Source organism: Tripterygium wilfordii, chromosome 17 (assembly GCF_013401445.1).
Source record: "Tripterygium wilfordii isolate XIE 37 chromosome 17, ASM1340144v1, whole genome shotgun sequence".
NCBI lineage: Eukaryota > Viridiplantae > Streptophyta > Magnoliopsida > Celastrales > Celastraceae > Tripterygium > Tripterygium wilfordii.
In genome coordinates, this window is record NC_052248.1 from 960,120 (window position 1) to 977,720 (window position 17,601).

Sequence of the window (17,601 nt, forward strand, 5' to 3'; positions counted from 1 at the left end):
CTGGACCTAATTTTGTCAGAACTGGACTTTAAACTTTCTGAGTTTTTTAGATGGGTCATTCTAAACTGGGCCAGTTTTCGTCTCTGTCGCAAGCCCACGGAACCGGCAACATAATGATTACTGACAAACCAGAAAAGTCCCATGTAAAGTAAACCATAGGACATAGCCTAGAGTCCACTTTGAAAAAACCCATTGCTAGGCCCCTGACCCAAGCATGAAGCAAGCCCAAAAGAGCCGGAGCCCACCATATGCCATCCAAAATGGATAACTTTAGTCACACCCCATAATTTATTAAGCATACCCGACTTCCGTTGACTTTGGATTGACCGTGCACTTTTTTAGAGCTCAACTCTTAACACCCCACATGCATAATGTTTTTTGAAGAACAAAACAGAGTGAAGTTACTCCTTCAACACGAGAAGTGTAAGAGGCCACTGAACACGTCGTGGAGCACAAAAGTGATTTCACCTTTAGAAAGTCACTGATACTTGTGTTTTGTTCGATCTTTGGATCACGAAGCAGTTGGAAAATGGAATAGAGGTAAACAACGACAAGCCACGTCTTCAATTTCGTTAAGTTTCCTCTTCAGATCTGGTTTTCCCATCGCAAATCAGTTGGGATCTTCGATTTTGTTAGGTTTCCTCTTTAGATATGGTTTTTCCATCACGAATCAGTTGGGGCCATGTGAGCGCCGGTCACGGACGTGTCGGCAAGCACCATAAGCACCTGGGAAGTAGTGGAAATGCGGGAGGAATGCACCACCACCGTTAATATTGAGGAACTTCCACAAGTATCGACAAGCACCGGTAAGTACCCCTCTGGGTACTTCGGCAAGTTCTATTGCCTCATTGGAATGTTGACAAACTCTGGTCCATGGTGCCGCGAGAAGTGAAAGACTTACGATTCTGATTGTGATTTTAATATCCTTATCCTTATGCTTCTGATTTTTATTTTTGACTATTTTTGCTGCCATGGATATTATATTCTTCCGTTTCATCAATGCTTTTGATAAAAAAAATGTTTGTTTCTGTCCTCTTGATCTTCCATATATATATGTGATATCTGACATTGTAGGTTGGTTCCGAAATTCAACTAATTGGGTTTGTGCTGTGTCTATTGGGAACTGCACGAATTGTCTCCATTGCAAACAATATCCCCTGTTCTTGTGCATATTTTATACTTAGGGGTGTATTTCTAAAAAGTCCGAGATTTTGTGTATTTTCGGTGTCTTTATAAATTTTTAGGGGCGGAGTTAACAAGGGATGTCTTTGTAAAAGAATGGGGTGTGACTAAAGTTTTCCATCCAAAATTTCAAATGAAATTTCCCAGGGAATAAAGGCCACTAGGAAACTTGGCCCAATAGAAACACCATTAGGTGACTTTAGGTCCATTGCCCGAGTAAAGATTGGAGCCGGCTTAGAGAAGCCCAATGACTTGGTCCATGGAACACCATAGGATGATCAATGACGGGTCATTGTCCGTCCAAAACCACCTTATGGTCTCCAACAGAAGCCCACTGGTGCAAAGGTCCAAAGGAACACCAATCCAATGCCCACAAAGACAGCAGCAGCGCGAAACCCAAAAGTTTATGTCTAAAACCAACCGACTCCTTTAGTCTCTACCCTCTCTCTAGGTGGCGGCCCTCTCTCTCTTGACCACCACCTCCGAGGCTCCGACAGTGAATATTTGCGACTCTGCCAATATCTCGGCGAGCACTTCCATCGAATCGATTTCAGGTACTTGAACTTATTCTTATCTTGTAAATCTGCGTCTCAAGTGCCTGCCCCGTATAGGTTGTTTCTGTATGAACCGATTCAAAAACCAGGAATACTTGGTTAGGGCAGAGGGAGGAGACCATAAAGTAAGTTAGTTGGAAGCCTTGCAACAATTAGATGCCAACGACGTAGAGTTGGATTCAAAAGTACGTTGATTCATGTCAAAATAAAAAATTCAAGGAGGATAAGTTCATATATTCTTCTTATAGAGCCCGAATATCATCAGAAATTCTGAGCTAAACCTGGTTATAGACTTATAGTACATAATTGAAGTTGATAAAAGGGTGCTTGATTTTTTATTTTTATTTTTACAAAAAGGATGCTTGTTTGGTTTCGTTTCAGGGTTCAGTTTAGTAACTTTAGTTGCTGGGAAGCAAAATGGAGGTGTCTGCGGAAAATGCAGGGCAGTCTATGATGGATTTGAAGTGTGAAAAAGATTCATTGAGGTAAACAACATTTTCGCTTGGCTCCAAACTTTATTTTGGTTCCTTTGATTACTTAGGAACTTACAAGCACCTTTTGATCTATCGAGTTGTGTTTTATTTGGGATTCTAAGTAACATAAATCTGCTGAAATTCTTAGAATTAGAATTCTTTGATTTCTTATGGTCGGAAACAGAGGATTGCATTGTATTTCTATCAATCGTTTCTTCTGGTGTATTTTACTTGTTAGTGCATCTATTGTAGCAGTTCTCAAGAATCAGTATATTTGGTTTACTAGTTATATGCATTTCAATATCACATGACACACTACGAACTTGTCAACATTATTTTGTTCATTGCACGTCAGTAAGCTTCTTTGGTTGCATTTGCTAGCATGCAAGATGGTGATAGCAATGCATTGATCTTGCCGGCAAAGAGAACAAAAAAAAGGAAGGGCATGAATGCGGTATGTCTGCCTTATTATTACCTTTTTTAAGTTATGTTTTTGTTTGTTGAACAATATTTAGAATGTCTTAAGTCCCTTTGTCCAGGATGAAATGGCCAAAATGAAGAAATGCCCAAAGTTGAGCAAATCCCAGAAGAGAAAGTTGATACAGTTGGAGGTATGTAATTTGATGTGGTCTTTACCATTCTTCTACCTGTCTCTAATGCTCATTTGAAAGGAAATGTTTTTTGTTTGTGTAGGAGGAGAAGCAGAAAGCATTTTTGCTATCTAAAAGCATTGAGAACTTGGAGTATGTCACTAGGAATACCTTCTCCCTTGAGTTAATTCTCTGGTCTCCTTCTGATATCTCGAAACGATTAATTACGTATGTTCAATTTAAAATTTCAGGAAATACAAGATTTCGGAGGATGCACATTCTCTTTTGCGATCTTCAAAAAATATCAGTCGGGTTCGTGCCTTAACACTCTATTGAAATCTAATTCTATTTAATTCTGTTCTGATTGAGCAGGACTTCTTTAGGTTGAAACTGTGAAAGAGAAACATAGGATGGCTGTACAATTTTCCAAGTTAGGATTAGAGGTTCCAAGCAGTGACCAGTATGCCAAGATAAAGAGTAGTGATGAATCTTGTGAATCTGAACCTGGGTTAGATGAAAGTCATATAAGGCAAGATAGAAGGGAGAACGACTCCTTACGACCGATTATCGTAGAGAGAGAGGTCCTCGATAAAGCATCATATTCTTTTTTCCCTTCTCAATGGCAAGTTTGCAGCAATGACTTTGGTCTAAATGGTGGATACGTAGCTGACCAACCACCTGAAGAACTTCCAAGTGATGAGATTGTCAAATCTATTCAAGAAGATGCAAGGATTTCTTCACTGTCTTTACGTAGCTGTGACGAGAAAGAATCCTCTGAGTCAAGGGTAAGTTGGTAACATCCCCAATCAGTTATTGGATGTTAAATATTTAAATAAAATGAGAAAAATCACTTATGAATTGTTTTAATTTTTTTTCTGATATCTAGATTCCACTGATTAAAAAGTTCTAATTTTTAGGTCTTGTACTTGGTATATTCTGTCATAAGTGTTTCATTTACTGGAAAAATGTGAATGAAATTTAATTCTGTATATTACCTTTGATGGCTAACAAATTGATGGTAAGCTCTCTATAAATATCTTGGGTATTCCTGTAAGAGTGTATGCCACACGTTAAGTTTTTTAAAAGGGCGGGACAAGCTTGATTTTTCAAACAGTGGGTAAGCAAAACTAATATTAACATAATACTTACTGTGTTGTTTCATCTAGTGATAACCTTTGATGAATTGGCATCATAAAAGTTTCCAAAAGAAATCAAAACAGTCAATCTATGATCTGTATGCATGGCATAGTGTATTGACTGTATATTGTAACACAATGGAAGAATCAAGAAAAAATTTTTGTTTAACATGGTGAGATGTATTATTTCACTTTTTTTTTTTTAGATTAGCATGCCACTGTTTTTTGTTGGCTGATGGAATACTGTTGGTCTTGATATTTGACAGAGTAAATTAGGTGAAAGCTTAAATGCAAATGTCAGCAAGGAAAGCAATTTGCCTAATAGTCTTCAGCAAGGACCTTGCAGACCCTCAACTGTGGTGCATGTATCAAGGCCATCTGAAATTGAAAACCAGAGGATAGATCTTCCTATAGTTATGATGGAGCAAGAGATTATGGAAGCTATAAATGAGAACTCCACTGTCATTGTTTGTGGAGAAACAGGCTGTGGTAAAACCACGCAAGTTCCTCAGGTTTGATGCTTGAATCACACTAGCCTGATGCATTTCAGAATTGATTTTCTGGTACAAGAAAAAAATCTTAATCCTCTCCCCTCCCCCCTTTTAGTTCCTCTATGAAGCTGGCTTTGGTTCAAAGCATTACACTGACCGAAGTGGAATTATTGGAGTTACTCAACCACGCCGTGTTGCTGTCCTTGCCACTGCTAAGCGTGTAGCATTTGAGCTTGGTTTTCATCTTGGTAAAGAGGTTGGATTTCAAGTTAGGCATGACAAAAGGATTGGAGACAAGTGCTCTATCAAGTTTATGACTGATGGAATATTACTTCGAGAAGTTCAGGTTTTGCATTCCTCTCTTTCTTTTAATTTCCTTTTTCGTTTTATGTTGGTGGGATGTGTAGAACCATGAGCAAAATATTTTTTGTGGTGTTACTCTGTGCTTTTAGTCCTTTGATGTGGTTGAGTTGTGCTATTATATTGAAATTCTCATGAAACTGTATATTAGATATTCCTGCCTGCTCCCTTCTTTAACTACCGGTTGTGTTGTAAGGATATTATATTTCAGTATTTCCCAATGGGTTGACTGTGGAACTTAATTTTGTTGGTATGGAGACAACACATTCTAAGCGAATGAAGGTTTATGGATGGGAGAGTTTTTGGTACTGTGTGATGGCACAATAAGTTGGCAATAATCTTGGGATCTATACTTATTTGTTTATTTGACTTAAGGTTTTAGAACAGATTGCTAGTTTTACTTTTTCCCCCTTTTTATCTTTTGAAGTTTTCTTTTAATGCTATGCAATCTATAATGTGCCAGTGCTTCTCATTGGATGTTATAGAATCACTCTTGTATGTTTGTGACTTTGTATAGACAATTTTTCTCTTCTTTGTTTCTGACTGAGAACCTTAACTATGCAGAATGATTTTCTGCTTAAGCGTTACTCTGTTATAATTCTGGATGAGGCTCATGAGAGGAGCTTGAACACAGATATACTTATTGGAATGCTCTCTCGTATAATTCAACTCCGCCAGGTAAATCTGGAAAGACTTCAGGCGATAAACATGAAATTGATGTCTCTTTTGCCTTTTTTTATATCTGTGCTGAATATATATCTGTGTGTGTATATATATATGATTTTTTTTTGTTGGGGGATGGCAGGATTTATTCGAGAAGCAGCAAAAATTATTGCTTTATGGACAGATTGTAAGTCCTGAAGACATGATTTTTCCATTGAAACTTGTTATGATGAGTGCCACCTTGCGAGTGGAGGACTTCATCTCTGGAAAAAAGTTATTTCGTAATCCTCCTCCTGTGGTTGAAGTTCCTACAAGGCAGTTTCCTGTTACCGTACATTTTTCGAAGAAAACAGAAATTGTGGATTATATTGGCCAGGCCTATAAGAAGGTTTTGGCAATTCATAAGAGGCTGCCACCAGGGGGCATACTTGTATTTGTCACGGGGCAGAGGGAAGTTGAGTATCTGTGCAGTAAGCTACGTAAAGCTTCATGGGAGCTGATTGTGAAGTCTGATAAAGGTAAAGAAGAAAACAATGCCACTGCTGTGTCTAACTTGAACTCCACTGAGGAAATCAACACGAAGGAGATCAATGAAGCATTTGATGTTCATGGGAACTCAAACTATGAGCAAACTGACAGGTTTAGCTCTTATGATGAAGATCAGTATGATTACGAAGATGAGTCAGATGATTATCATGATTCTGAAACAGATAGTGATTTGGAATATACTGGTGAAGGTGGAAGTTCATTGGATCAGAAAACCCCTGATGATGATCTTGTAGGGGTTTTAGGAGAGGAAATGAGCCTTGCCTCACTTAAAGCATCTTTTGAAGCTTTGGCTGGAAATAGTGCGTTGGACTCCGGTTCTGAGGGGCAAAAGACCATTTCTGTTACTCCTAAAGGATGTTCAGAGCTTCCCAAACCCACGGGAAAGAATAAGTGTGGAGACACTGGTCGCAGTGCTGGGGCACTGTGTGTCCTTCCACTTTATGCCATGCTGCCTGCGGCAGCACAGCTTCGTGTGTTTGAAGAGATCAAGGAAGGAGAGCGACTTGTTGTTGTAGCCACTAATGTGGCTGAAACCTCTTTAACTATCCCTGGGATAAAGTATGTAGTTGATACTGGAAGGGAAAAAGTGAAGAACTATAATTCCACCACTGGTATGGAAACATTTGAAATCTGTTGGATCAGTAAAGCATCAGCTGCTCAGCGAGCAGGAAGAGCTGGAAGGACCGGTCCTGGCCACTGTTATCGTCTTTATTCATCAGCTGTCTTTACTAACATACTTTCTGACTTCTCCTGTGCTGAAATATCTAAAATACCTGTTGACGGTGTTGTTCTTATCATGAAATCAATGGGAATTGACAAGGTGAGCTTCTTTTCTTTTTTATAATTCAAATTGGTGCTTTTCTCACCATGGTGCGGTAACAGTGCTGTATACTCCTAAAACATGACTTGACTTCGTGTTTGCGTTCAGGAGTGAATATCCATTTTTCTTCCCGTGGATATGTTTATGTTTACAAATGTGGGAATGAATTTCCATATTTCTTCCCATGAATAGTTAAACACCAGCACCATTGACGTCATAAAATCATTAATATGGGCTAGATGATCAACATAAGATGTGGACTCTTCATTGTCAATTGAGACTTTATATTGGATTTGACCTTTTGTTGTTGGGCTCTTCCTTTTTTTTTTCCTCTTTTTCCTTGGTGCGGTGGGTGTTTGCTAGTCATGATTTTCTGAACTTTTGCCGGTGGCATAACTAGATCACCTGAAAAATCACTCGTGTTGAACATTTGAAATCTGTGTACTGGATAATCTTTGCTTCTGGTGCATACTTGTGCTTTAACCCTTGTCTCTCAGTCAATATTTTATTCCTCTAATTAAGATTTGGAACCATTCTTTGCTAATTTTTTTGTCTTTGTTTTACATATTCCAGGTTGGGAATTTCCCTTTTCCAACTCCTCCAAATGCAGCTGCATTGGTCGAAGCGGACCGTTGCTTGAAGGCTCTTGAAGCACTTGATAGCAATGGAAGATTGACGCCCCTTGGGAAGGCTATGTCTCATTATCCCATGAGTCCTCGCCACTCCCGGATGCTCCTTACAGTTATCCAGATTATGAGGAAGGTGAAAAGTTATAGCAGGGCAAATTTAATTCTTGGATACGCTGTCGCAGCAGCTGCGGCTTTGAGCTTGTCAAATCCTTTTGTCAGGCAGTTTGAAGGAACCCACAATAATCAAGATGACTTAGAGCCAGATCAGAGATCCACTGCTTTAGGTAGTGCAAAAATTGCTGAGAAGCAAGAAAAATCTAGAAAAAAGAAACTTAAAGAGACTGCTAAGATATCGCGAGCAAAATTTTCTAACCCTAGCAGCGATGCTCTGAGTGTAGCTTATGCATTGCAGTGTTTTGAACTTTCTAATAGCCCGGTTGAATTTTGCAATGACAATGCACTATACCTTAAAACCATGGAGGAAATGTCCAAGCTACGAAAGCAGCTTCTTCAACTGGTTTTTCACCAAAGTATTAATTATTGTAGTGAACAGGATTTCCGATGGACTCATGGAAGTGTGGAGGATGTGGAACAAGTTTGGCGGGTTTTATCCAGTAAGAACTCTCTTTTACTGCAAGAGGAAGAGCTCTTGCGGCAAGCTATATGTGCTGGCTGGGCTGATAGGGTTGCCAAGCGGATTAAAGGGATCTCAGTGTCATCAGGAGATCGAAAAGCTAATGCAGTTCGTTATCAATCATCCATTGTTAAAGAAACAGTTTTCCTACATCGGTGGTCTTCTCTGTCGAACTCAGCTCCTGAGTTTCTAGTGTACAGTGAATTGTTACATACGAAGCGGTCATACCTGCATGGGGCAACAAGCGTGAAACCAGAATGGCTTGTTAGATATGCGGGCTCTTTATGCAGTTTCTCTGCTCCCCTTACGAACCCCAAGCCATATTATGACCCTAATGCTGACCAATTATTTTCTTGGGTCATTCCAACGTTTGGGCCTCAATTATGGCAGCTACCATTACATAGTTTGCCCATTAATGGTGACGTGCACCGTGTGACTGTTTTTGCTTATGCTTTGCTTAAGGGTCATGTTTTGCCATGCTTAAAATCAGTCCGGAGGTTCATGGCAGCGCCCCCTGCGAGCATTTTGAAGCCCGAGGCAAAAGGTCAAAGGCGTGTGGGAAATCTTCTATTTAAGTTAAAGACAAAGTCGATTGATAGTTGTGCTAAGCTAAGGGAGACATGGAAAGGGAATCCTAAGGAACTTTATCCGGAAATTTTGGATTGGTTTCAGGAAGGTTATAATAGTCACTTTGAAGCTCTTTGGTTGCAAATGCTTGGTGAAGTTGTGCTAGAGCCTTGCAAACGCTTTCCAAAATCGGTCAAGAGACATAAGCGGAAAAGGTAAAGTTCTCATCCGAAAAGGTAAATTTTTTTCAGAATTACTGAAATGCCAAATTCCAAACTAATGTACATATTTGTTGTGCAAAAGTGATCATTCTGTGATATCATTGAAATCGGTGAAATTTCAGTTGAAAAAAATGAATACTCTGCCTAGAGCAATATCTACGATTTCAAGTTTGTAGTGGCATTATGTATTGCTATTCATTCCTTTTTATGTAGGCATCATGGATGCACACATGATAATTTTTTTAACGTAAAATACACCCATAAAGTATTCTTATACTTGGCCTTTCTGATTATACTTTAGTTGAAAACATGATACTGATTTTCATGCTAGGGTGCACATTTCACTGGCGGTATTTCTGACTCTTTCATTGGCAGTCTTTGAGATAGCTGAGGAACGCACGTGTGAAAGGATCATGCTAATAAGCTAACAGCCTCAAACTTATTGCATGAGGCTGGTCAATACTTGGTTCACAGGTAATAAATATAATGATTCCAATCTTAACAGAACAAACTGATTGTATATGCTTTTGCTATGAAAATTTGCTCGGCATAACATGTCTTTGGATCATATAGTTTTCAACACCATTTCATGTCTCTTTTTTTTATGTTTCCAGCTCCCTGTTAACCATGGAGCTGCTTCCGTTCTGGGGAATCGGCAATGACAATGCTGTAAGAGTTGCCAAGGCACAGCCCACTAGATGGGAAATATCGTAAAGATAAATTATTCTTGTCTTTCGCTGTTTGTTTTGTTTCAGTTTTGGGTTCTATTATGAAAGGCAGTTTTGGGAGGAGCTTTAACTGCGGTTAGTTAATATTTATATCCCATTTTAACCAGGTATGATTTGGTAGTCGGATGACCCGATCATGGTTGTATTCAGTGCTTCAACTTGCTCTTCCTTTTGTAAACCAGTAAAAGTAGTCACGGGTCACATAAGCAAGCAAGATATGTTGAGATTGTGCTGCTTGTGCGTGGTCCTGTATTTATTATGTGTGAGATCATATCCTTGCCAATAATTGATGGCAACATCCGAATGAATGCACTGTACTTGCCCACTTCTCTATCAATATACAGACCATATAATGGATATGTACTCTCAGGGGCTTTCCTTGGTAGATTTTCTAAACAGATAGAAAGTCTGATATGCTTGTATGTGGGGCTGTCAAAATTTTGTCCGATATGGAAGATTGAATTTGTCCAATCCGGATTCAAGTTTGAACATAAGTTATATGTTTGAAATTCGGGTTCAAACAAAAAAGTCGACCATTTTAAAATAAAGTTTTGGTCCAAGCACGTAAATCTTGTTTAGTTTACTTGTTCAGACTTTTACTTGGTCAATTAAGTACGTTAAAAATTCAATTCGGATTAGGGTCTGGCCGGATTAGGGTTTGGACATATTAACATTTCGTAAATAAGTGTTGTCCAATTCGAAATTGACATCGAATCGTTTCTTTTTGCCACCCAAACTTTTTATGGCTGAAAATTGCTAGTGTAATGCCTTCTCCAAGGCATTTGTTGATCCCATTCTGCGCATCCACACAAGAGTCAAGTGACTCAAGTGTCATGTTGTCATGTCATGCGTGTGGGTCACCCTCATTTGGAATATCACTTCTTATCATGGTGTCTATGTTCAAAGCACAATACATAAACAATAATAGATATAAACAAAATATGTATATTATATATATATGCGAAATTTAAAAAATATTTGACTTGGACTTGACTTCTTACAAAACAGCTGCCGCACCGGGGAACTGAAGATTCTAATGTGTATATTACCCTTGTCTTTTGATTTTTTTTATTGAAAATTTGACTGTAAGAATGCGGGGCATTCATATTTCATAGTTGAAATTATGGTTGGATACCTTTCAAATAGTAATGAAGACCAATATCATTCAAAAGTTGATAATCTTTAAAGTCTTAATTAATATTTAATTTTCCTTTCCTTTCTTCTTGTACTTTGTTAGACACAACGGACTTATAACCACTCGAATGAAAATTTAATTGGTGAAATTTTTTGGGATCAAATCATATGGACCCGGGTGATAATGAGTATGATTCTCATTCGGAGCAATATCTCTATGGCCATGCGTTATACTTTGGCAGAACTTATCCTATCATTAGGTGAGAAATTTTGTGCATACATATATGACTATCTGAGTTTAAGCCCATAAGAAATGTGAAAACAACAAATTTGTACGGTGTATTTATCAGATTAGAAAAATGTATACAACACAGTTGATTGTCTGAATTTTATTATATTGCTTAAATACCCAAATTTTCAACCTACTTTTTTTGGTAGTGATTAGGGCAAATGGAATAAGAAACAATTTACTGGGCCAACATTTTTGTTGGCCCGGTCCCACCTCTATTACACAAAAAGTCAAGTCAAACACGTATTCTAACACAGCCACATCAGCAAAACACAAATTTCTATACACTTTTTCTTCCCACACACTTTCTCTTTCCACCCAACCCAACAACATTTCATTCCTCCATATTATCCACAACAAAACTACACCAAAACATTAAATATCAATACATCCACATCAGCAAAACACTTATCCCAATACAGCCACATAAGCAAAACACATTTTACAATACAGCCACATCAGCAAAAGACAACATCTTTGTTGGCCCAATACCACTTCACCATTGCATTTGCCTTACCGGAAGTAGTATGCAATGGGATTGCTGCACACGTGCAAGCCAGATTGTCCACACGAGCCAGCTCTATTTGAGCTTACTATTTAGTGTGATGCGGTGCCTGCCTTCGTCTCCATGATGATTTTATTTTCTGCTTCTTAACACCGTTACTCTTCTTTGAACCAAGTTCAATGTACGAGAGCTCTTACAGACACACAGCGCAAACAGACGGCTCAGATCACGCCCACATCCTCTGTACCTGATCTCTGGCCGCGTACTTCTTCTTCTTCGTTAGTTTGGTAATTATAATCTCCGTTCCTTCGTTCTTGTCTTTGAGATTCATTATTTGCTATGAACTTGATTGTAGTTGTTATTGTATGGTTGTTTGATTTGTAATGAGAATGTTTGGGAAGCCGGATTCGAAGTTTTAATCGTGATTAGGAATGGGCAATCTGTTGAGTTCTTTTGATCATGTTTGCGTTATTGTTAAGCTATTACAAGAATTTCTTGGTGGAACTTCAGCGTTTTCTGGGGTTTGAATTTGGGTTTTTGTTGGATGATCTTTGTGGAATTAGGGTTAACTGTGTCAGTTTATTTGATCAAGATGGATTATGGGAGAAATACTAAGTTCAGTTTGAGAAAACTTATATTGGCTCTGTTGTTTCTGTGGGGAACTTTTGAAATGTATCCTGTACTTTCAAATATTTTCCAATACAAAATAAATATAGTGGAGAATAGCAAAAATCATTGTGTACTGTATGATAGTAATGCTTATTTTGTGGAGGGTGAAATGATTCCCGTGTGTTTGCCGAAGGAGTGGTCAAAAGTTTCAGAAAATTTGAATGGTGTCCTTGTATGTTGGCATTACATATGACGGTTCAAATCTTTAGTTTTGGTTCTAGTTGAGAGAACGGGACTAGTTACCAGACTTGTGATAGGATCAGTTTGTTTCTTGCTTTCATTTGTGCTGTTGGATTTGAATTTTTTCATAAATGTGACACGATTTTTCAAGTCCTAGCATCCACTGATATTGATGATTTTTTTCTCATGTGAATTTCAACAGAACTGAATGAGCAGTCTCGAATAGCGCTTATGTTCTAGGAAGATACTTCTCCAAGCATCAGTGACTGATTCTACTTTGTGAACTCGTCTATATCCGGCATTATCTTGGGATCCTAACATTTTTTCAAGGCAGTTTCGGCTAATGGATTCCTGTGATTGCATTGACTCACAGTGGCCCCCAGATGAACTTCTAGTGAAATATCAGTATATCTCTGATGTATTCATTGCCCTCGCATATTTTTCGATTCCCCTTGAGCTCATATATTTTGTGCAGAAGTCCTCATTCTTCCCATACAGATGGGTGCTCATGCAGTTTGGTGCTTTTATTGTTCTATGTGGCGCAACTCACTTTATAAACTTGTGGACATTCTTCATGCACTCTAAAGTAGTTGCTATAGTGATGACTGTTGCAAAGATAGCTTGTGCAGTTGTATCATGTTCCACTGCTTTGACGCTTGTTCATATTATTCCTGATCTATTAAGTGTTAAAACACGGGAATTATTTCTAAAAAACAAGGCTGAAGAGCTTGACAGGGAGATGGGCCTTATTCTTACTCAAGAAGAAGCTGGAAGGCATGTCAGAATGCTTACTCATGAAATTCGAAGCACACTTGACAGACATACCATCTTGAAAACCACTCTCGTTGAGCTTGGTAGGACCTTAAACCTAGAGGAGTGTGCACTATGGATGCCATCACATGGTGGTGTAAATCTGCATCTTTCTCATACTCTTAATTACCAAATACAAGTGGCATCTTCTGTGCCAATAAACCTTCCTGTAGTTAAACGAGTTCTTGATAGTGCACAAGCAGAACGTATACCATATACTTGCCCACTGGCAAGAATCAGACCACTTGTAGGAAGATACGTTCCTCCTGAGGTCGTTGCTGTCCGGGTACCTCTTTTACATCTCTCAAATTTCCAAATTAACAATTGGCCTAACCTCTCTACAAAAAGCTATGCCATCATGGTTCTGATTCTCCCGACAGATAATGCCAGAAAATGGCGTGACCATGAATTGGAACTTGTTGAAGTTGTTGCAGACCAGGTACGTCTGTCATGCTTGAAATGCTTTATCCTATTGTATTATGATTTTCTTAGACAGAAGTTTATGAGTTTATTTTGCCATAATCCTCTGACAGCTGGGATGAGGCTACATACACATTTTGCCATTTTATGCCTGAAGTTTCAAAACGTTAGGAACTGGTCGGTTTGTTTTGACTCTTGTGTTGGGCGTTGAAAGTTCGATGTTTTGGCGTATGTTAGTAAGTTTATTGCTCAGCAAAAGGTCCAGAGTGAGTGATAGTTTCAAAATCTTCAAGCATCTGTTTCTTGTTTCGTCTCCAAAGAGCCCCTTTTCTGGTTTTATTAGTGTCACGGACTTTAAAGCTAAAATTGATTGTAACTCACCAGGTCAACTTTTCTTCAGTTAATTATGTCCTATTGAATGTGGTATTCCTTAGGTAACTCATCTCTTTCAAGCCAACTCACTCCCCTCCCCTTCTAGCAAGACTGTGAAAGAGAGTACTTACTCTAATTGATTTCATTTGCATTGGTTTGTCCTGTTTGAGCCTTTCGGAGAAGAATTAAGATTTTTGTTTTGATGTTGGATTGACCATGGTCATGTCTTAGATATACATTCTAAGTCCCAAAGTTGAGGCTAATTACGGCTATTGAAAACATCAGTCCATATCAGATGCAAGTTTGATATCTTTTATGCGAGTTACTTTATCTAATTTATGCGTTTGGTTATTAAGTTGTATACATTGTAAAAATTGAGCTGGTTAAGAAATGCCTGATGTTGTAGTTTTAGTTTTCTAGTCATGCATGCAAGGCGCCCATAATAGTTTCTTGAATGATTAACTCACTTGAAGCTCATATAGGTAGCTGTTGCTCTTTCTCATGCTGCTATTCTAGAAGACTCCACGCGGGCTCGTGATCAGCTCATGGAGCAGAATTTTGCCTTAGAACTAGCTCGTCGCGAGGCAGAGAAGGCAGTCCGTGCTCGAAATGATTTTCTGGCCGTCATGAACCATGAGATGAGAACACCAATGCATGCAATTATTGCTTTGTGTTCACTTCTTTTGGAAACTGATTTAACTCCAGAACAAAGGTTTATGATAGAGACAGTTCTAAAAAGCAGCAACCTTATGGCAACACTTATTAATGATGTTCTAGATCTCGCTAGGCTTGAAGATGGCAGCCTTGAATTAGACTCCGGAATGTTCAGTCTTCATGGCATTTTCCAGGAGGTAACCACTGTTGATATCATGCTTAAGAAATGGATTCCAAATTATGTTGGCTCAATTTGACACATGTAGACAATGTGGAAAAATTAATGTAGTCTCCTATTTGTAATTGCAGGTCATTAATTTAATAAAACCAATCGCATCAATGAAGAAGTTATCTATATCTTCATTTCTGGCACCAGATTTACCCCATTGTGCTGTTGGTGATGAGAAACGGCTTATGCAGACTGTTCTGAATGTTTTGGGTAATGCTGTGAAATTCACGAAGGAGGGATATGTTTCCATTAAAGCTTCTGTTGCAAAACCTGAGTCTTCAAGAAACTGGCAGCCTCCAGAATATGTCCCGGCTCCAAGTGATGGTCACTTTTACCTACGAGTGCAGGTTTCTTATTGATGAATTTCTTGTCTTGGTCTTATAAAATTATGCACAAGGAATCTCTTGTTGTACTATATACGACCATAATTCTGGGAGTTTCATGTATATTTTGTTATAAAAAATTTTGTTTGCTAATTGCTATATGCTTTCTAATGCTACCTCACTTGCCATATGCAAGGCAAAAAGAAATTACTGACAAGACCACATAAACATTCTATGTATGAAATTTTTTGCCTTTACCTGTTCTCATGATTATATTGATTCTTTAGGGGTATATTGGTTTCCACATTTGTTAAATCTATCACTTATTTGCTGCAGGTTAAGGATACTGGTTGTGGGGTTGTCCCGCAAGATATCCCACATCTTTTCACCAAATTTGCTCAACCTCGAGGTGGGTCCAGTAGAGATATTGATGGCGGAGGCCTTGGACTTGCCATTTGTAAACGGTAGATTCTGAATTTCTTCTCTTTCTAATTTTTTTTAATGGATTCTTTCCCTAAGCACTCTGGAAAATGATGTTTCAATATTTTTCTGGGCATCACACCGTTATATTAAAATGCCCGGAAAATCTTGGTTAGTAAGGCACATCTTACATGTGCAGTTACCAGAACGGTTTCTCTGCTTGCTTCTCTCTGTATTGCTTGTTCATTATTTCTTACACTTCTTTAATTGCGCTGATCAGGTTCGTAAATATCATGGGAGGTCACATCTGGATTGAGAGTGAAGGCCTCAACAAAGGTTGTGTGGTTACGTTCACAGTTAAATTGGAGATTTGCAACGGTCCTAACAATTCATCTGTGCACCAAATAGCATCTAGAAGTCAATCGAGTCATGGGACCACAGATCATACTGGACATAATCCAACATTTAGAAACAACAATTTGGTAGCTTCTTTTAATCCTCATTACCACAGAAGTTTTTAGATACCAGAGGAAGCGGACATAATGTCAGGAGCCTGCTTATGGTGATGGTGAATGTCCTTTTTGGTGGTGTCTGAAATCTTACCCGACAAAGAATTTCGCTACCGTAGACCATTCCTTACCCGTCACTCTACAGAATGGTACATGAGATTAACTCTGGCGCATAACCCGCAACAGAAAAATATAAGGAATGGCATGAAAGTCTGCCATGAATGACTATGTTGTAATCATAAGTTTTGCTACTTTGCTGTGATGTCACGCTACAAAAGAATGGCAAGACCATGTATGAATTCAGTGGATTGTAAATGCATAGAATCGATGAAGTAATAGGTAGTAGCAGTATTGAGCAGATGTCTGGGGTTATAAATCTGGTTGTTTTCTATTGATCTTTTTGGGTATGCAGCATTAGGAGCTCATAATGAGCATCAGTTATCTAATGTCAATCAGTAAATACCAAAAAGCTTGGGATTGCTAGTTCTGAAGCTACAATAACAATCCAAGGCCATTTATAACGAGATAGTTATTCCACTGCTAACATTTTGTCAAGACTTCTCACATCGAATTGGCATAATCCTTCTCTCACGAGTGATGGGTTTTCTGAGTCTAAATACTTCGTAGATGACACAAGAGAACAAATTCGTATTGGCCTTTGTCATGAGTCCATACATCTATATAGTGGAGGGGGAGAGAATCTATTATATAGTGCTTCACTAGGCCACATCCAAGCGATTTGAGATGCGTAACAAGCCATCGCCGTGCTTCCTCGTATTCATGACAGCCTTTCGCCTAGGGTAGACAACATCACTTTGATGTGTTTAGGTTGTGTTGAGGAATAAAACCTCATAGTACAAAGTCAACTTAAATACCAATAGGATCTGGACATATGTCAAGCAAAGGACAGCGGGCCTATAAACTGGAGTAGTTATAACAATCCCACCATTCATGTGCAAGATCGGCCAAGTAAGGCCGATCCTGCTGATTGTGCGAAGTTATGTCAGCAGAAAGTAAACAGTGATCACGAAATGCCACTATATAAGTGAAGATGTGGTAAAAGGTAAAGGGATGATTCTTTGACTATTAAAATATTCACCACTTGAGATTAGAGATTGACTTGAGCGTCTATGCTCATCCACATAGTCGTTACACCTGTTTTTATTTGGTTATCTATTTTCGGTTTGAAGTTGAAACACACAAGCCCATATTAAATACAGGCCCACAAAGGTCCACATGTTGATTTTTCTAATACATCTCTTCAAAATTGCAACTAAACATAAATAATTGTCACTAAATCTGAATTTTAATTCAATGTACTATTATATTGGTTAAGGAGCAGTTCTAAGTTTCTAAAAATGAATAAGATGATAACATAAATTGGGATTTTCTTTTCTTTTTTGTTTTGTTTGGTGATACGTGGATAAACTGTGTTGAGAATGGACTAAGTTGGTCTAGTACTCTAGACTCTATTTATAGCCTTATAGGAC

At 38.5% G+C, this 17,601-nt stretch overlaps 2 protein-coding genes across 3 annotated transcripts; both read left to right on the plus strand.

The window, feature by feature from the left end:
- The first annotated feature begins 1,525 nt into the window (after positions 1–1,525).
- LOC119982399 (ATP-dependent RNA helicase DEAH13) lies at positions 1,526–9,991 on the plus strand. 2 transcript variants are annotated; one of them, XM_038825746.1, is made up of 14 exons: positions 1,526–1,736; positions 2,118–2,221; positions 2,591–2,663; positions 2,749–2,820; positions 2,903–2,952; positions 3,051–3,111; positions 3,183–3,584; positions 4,202–4,447; positions 4,542–4,772; positions 5,351–5,464; positions 5,592–6,818; positions 7,392–8,884; positions 9,245–9,343; positions 9,484–9,991. In XM_038825746.1, exons 2-12 carry the CDS (start codon positions 2,154–2,156, stop codon positions 8,865–8,867), a joined length of 4,020 nt encoding a protein of 1,339 aa, XP_038681674.1. In that variant the 5' UTR covers positions 1,526–1,736; positions 2,118–2,153; the 3' UTR covers positions 8,868–8,884; positions 9,245–9,343; positions 9,484–9,991. The 2 variants fall into 2 exon arrangements, with proteins under 2 accessions (XP_038681674.1, XP_038681673.1); XM_038825745.1 differs by having other exon boundaries at positions 1,534–1,736; positions 7,392–8,863.
- A 1,654-nt stretch (positions 9,992–11,645) lies between these two features.
- Positions 11,646–16,503, plus strand: LOC119981618 (ethylene response sensor 1-like). The gene is made up of 6 exons (XM_038824690.1): positions 11,646–11,812; positions 12,577–13,623; positions 14,459–14,827; positions 14,940–15,206; positions 15,519–15,646; positions 15,883–16,503. Exons 2-6 carry the CDS (start codon positions 12,718–12,720, stop codon positions 16,121–16,123), a joined length of 1,911 nt encoding a protein of 636 aa, XP_038680618.1. The 5' UTR covers positions 11,646–11,812; positions 12,577–12,717; the 3' UTR covers positions 16,124–16,503.
- The last annotated feature ends 1,098 nt before the right edge of the window (positions 16,504–17,601 follow it).

Bases quoted from the DNA above. Each gene is read 5' to 3' on its own strand.
- LOC119982399 (XM_038825745.1), top strand. From the start codon at position 2,154: ATGGAGGTGTCTGCGGAAAATGCAGGGCAGTCTATGATGGATTTGAAG. The intron at 4,448-4,541 runs GTTTGATGCTTG...CCCCCCTTTTAG, and splicing joins AAACCACGCAAGTTCCTCAG to TTCCTCTATGAAGCTGGCTT. The intron at 6,819-7,391 runs GTGAGCTTCTTT...TACATATTCCAG, and splicing joins AATCAATGGGAATTGACAAG to GTTGGGAATTTCCCTTTTCC.
- LOC119981618 (XM_038824690.1), top strand. From the start codon at position 12,718: ATGGATTCCTGTGATTGCATTGACTCACAGTGGCCCCCAGATGAACTT. The intron at 14,828-14,939 runs GTAACCACTGTT...TTGTAATTGCAG, and splicing joins TTCATGGCATTTTCCAGGAG to GTCATTAATTTAATAAAACC. The intron at 15,207-15,518 runs GTTTCTTATTGA...TATTTGCTGCAG, and splicing joins ACTTTTACCTACGAGTGCAG to GTTAAGGATACTGGTTGTGG.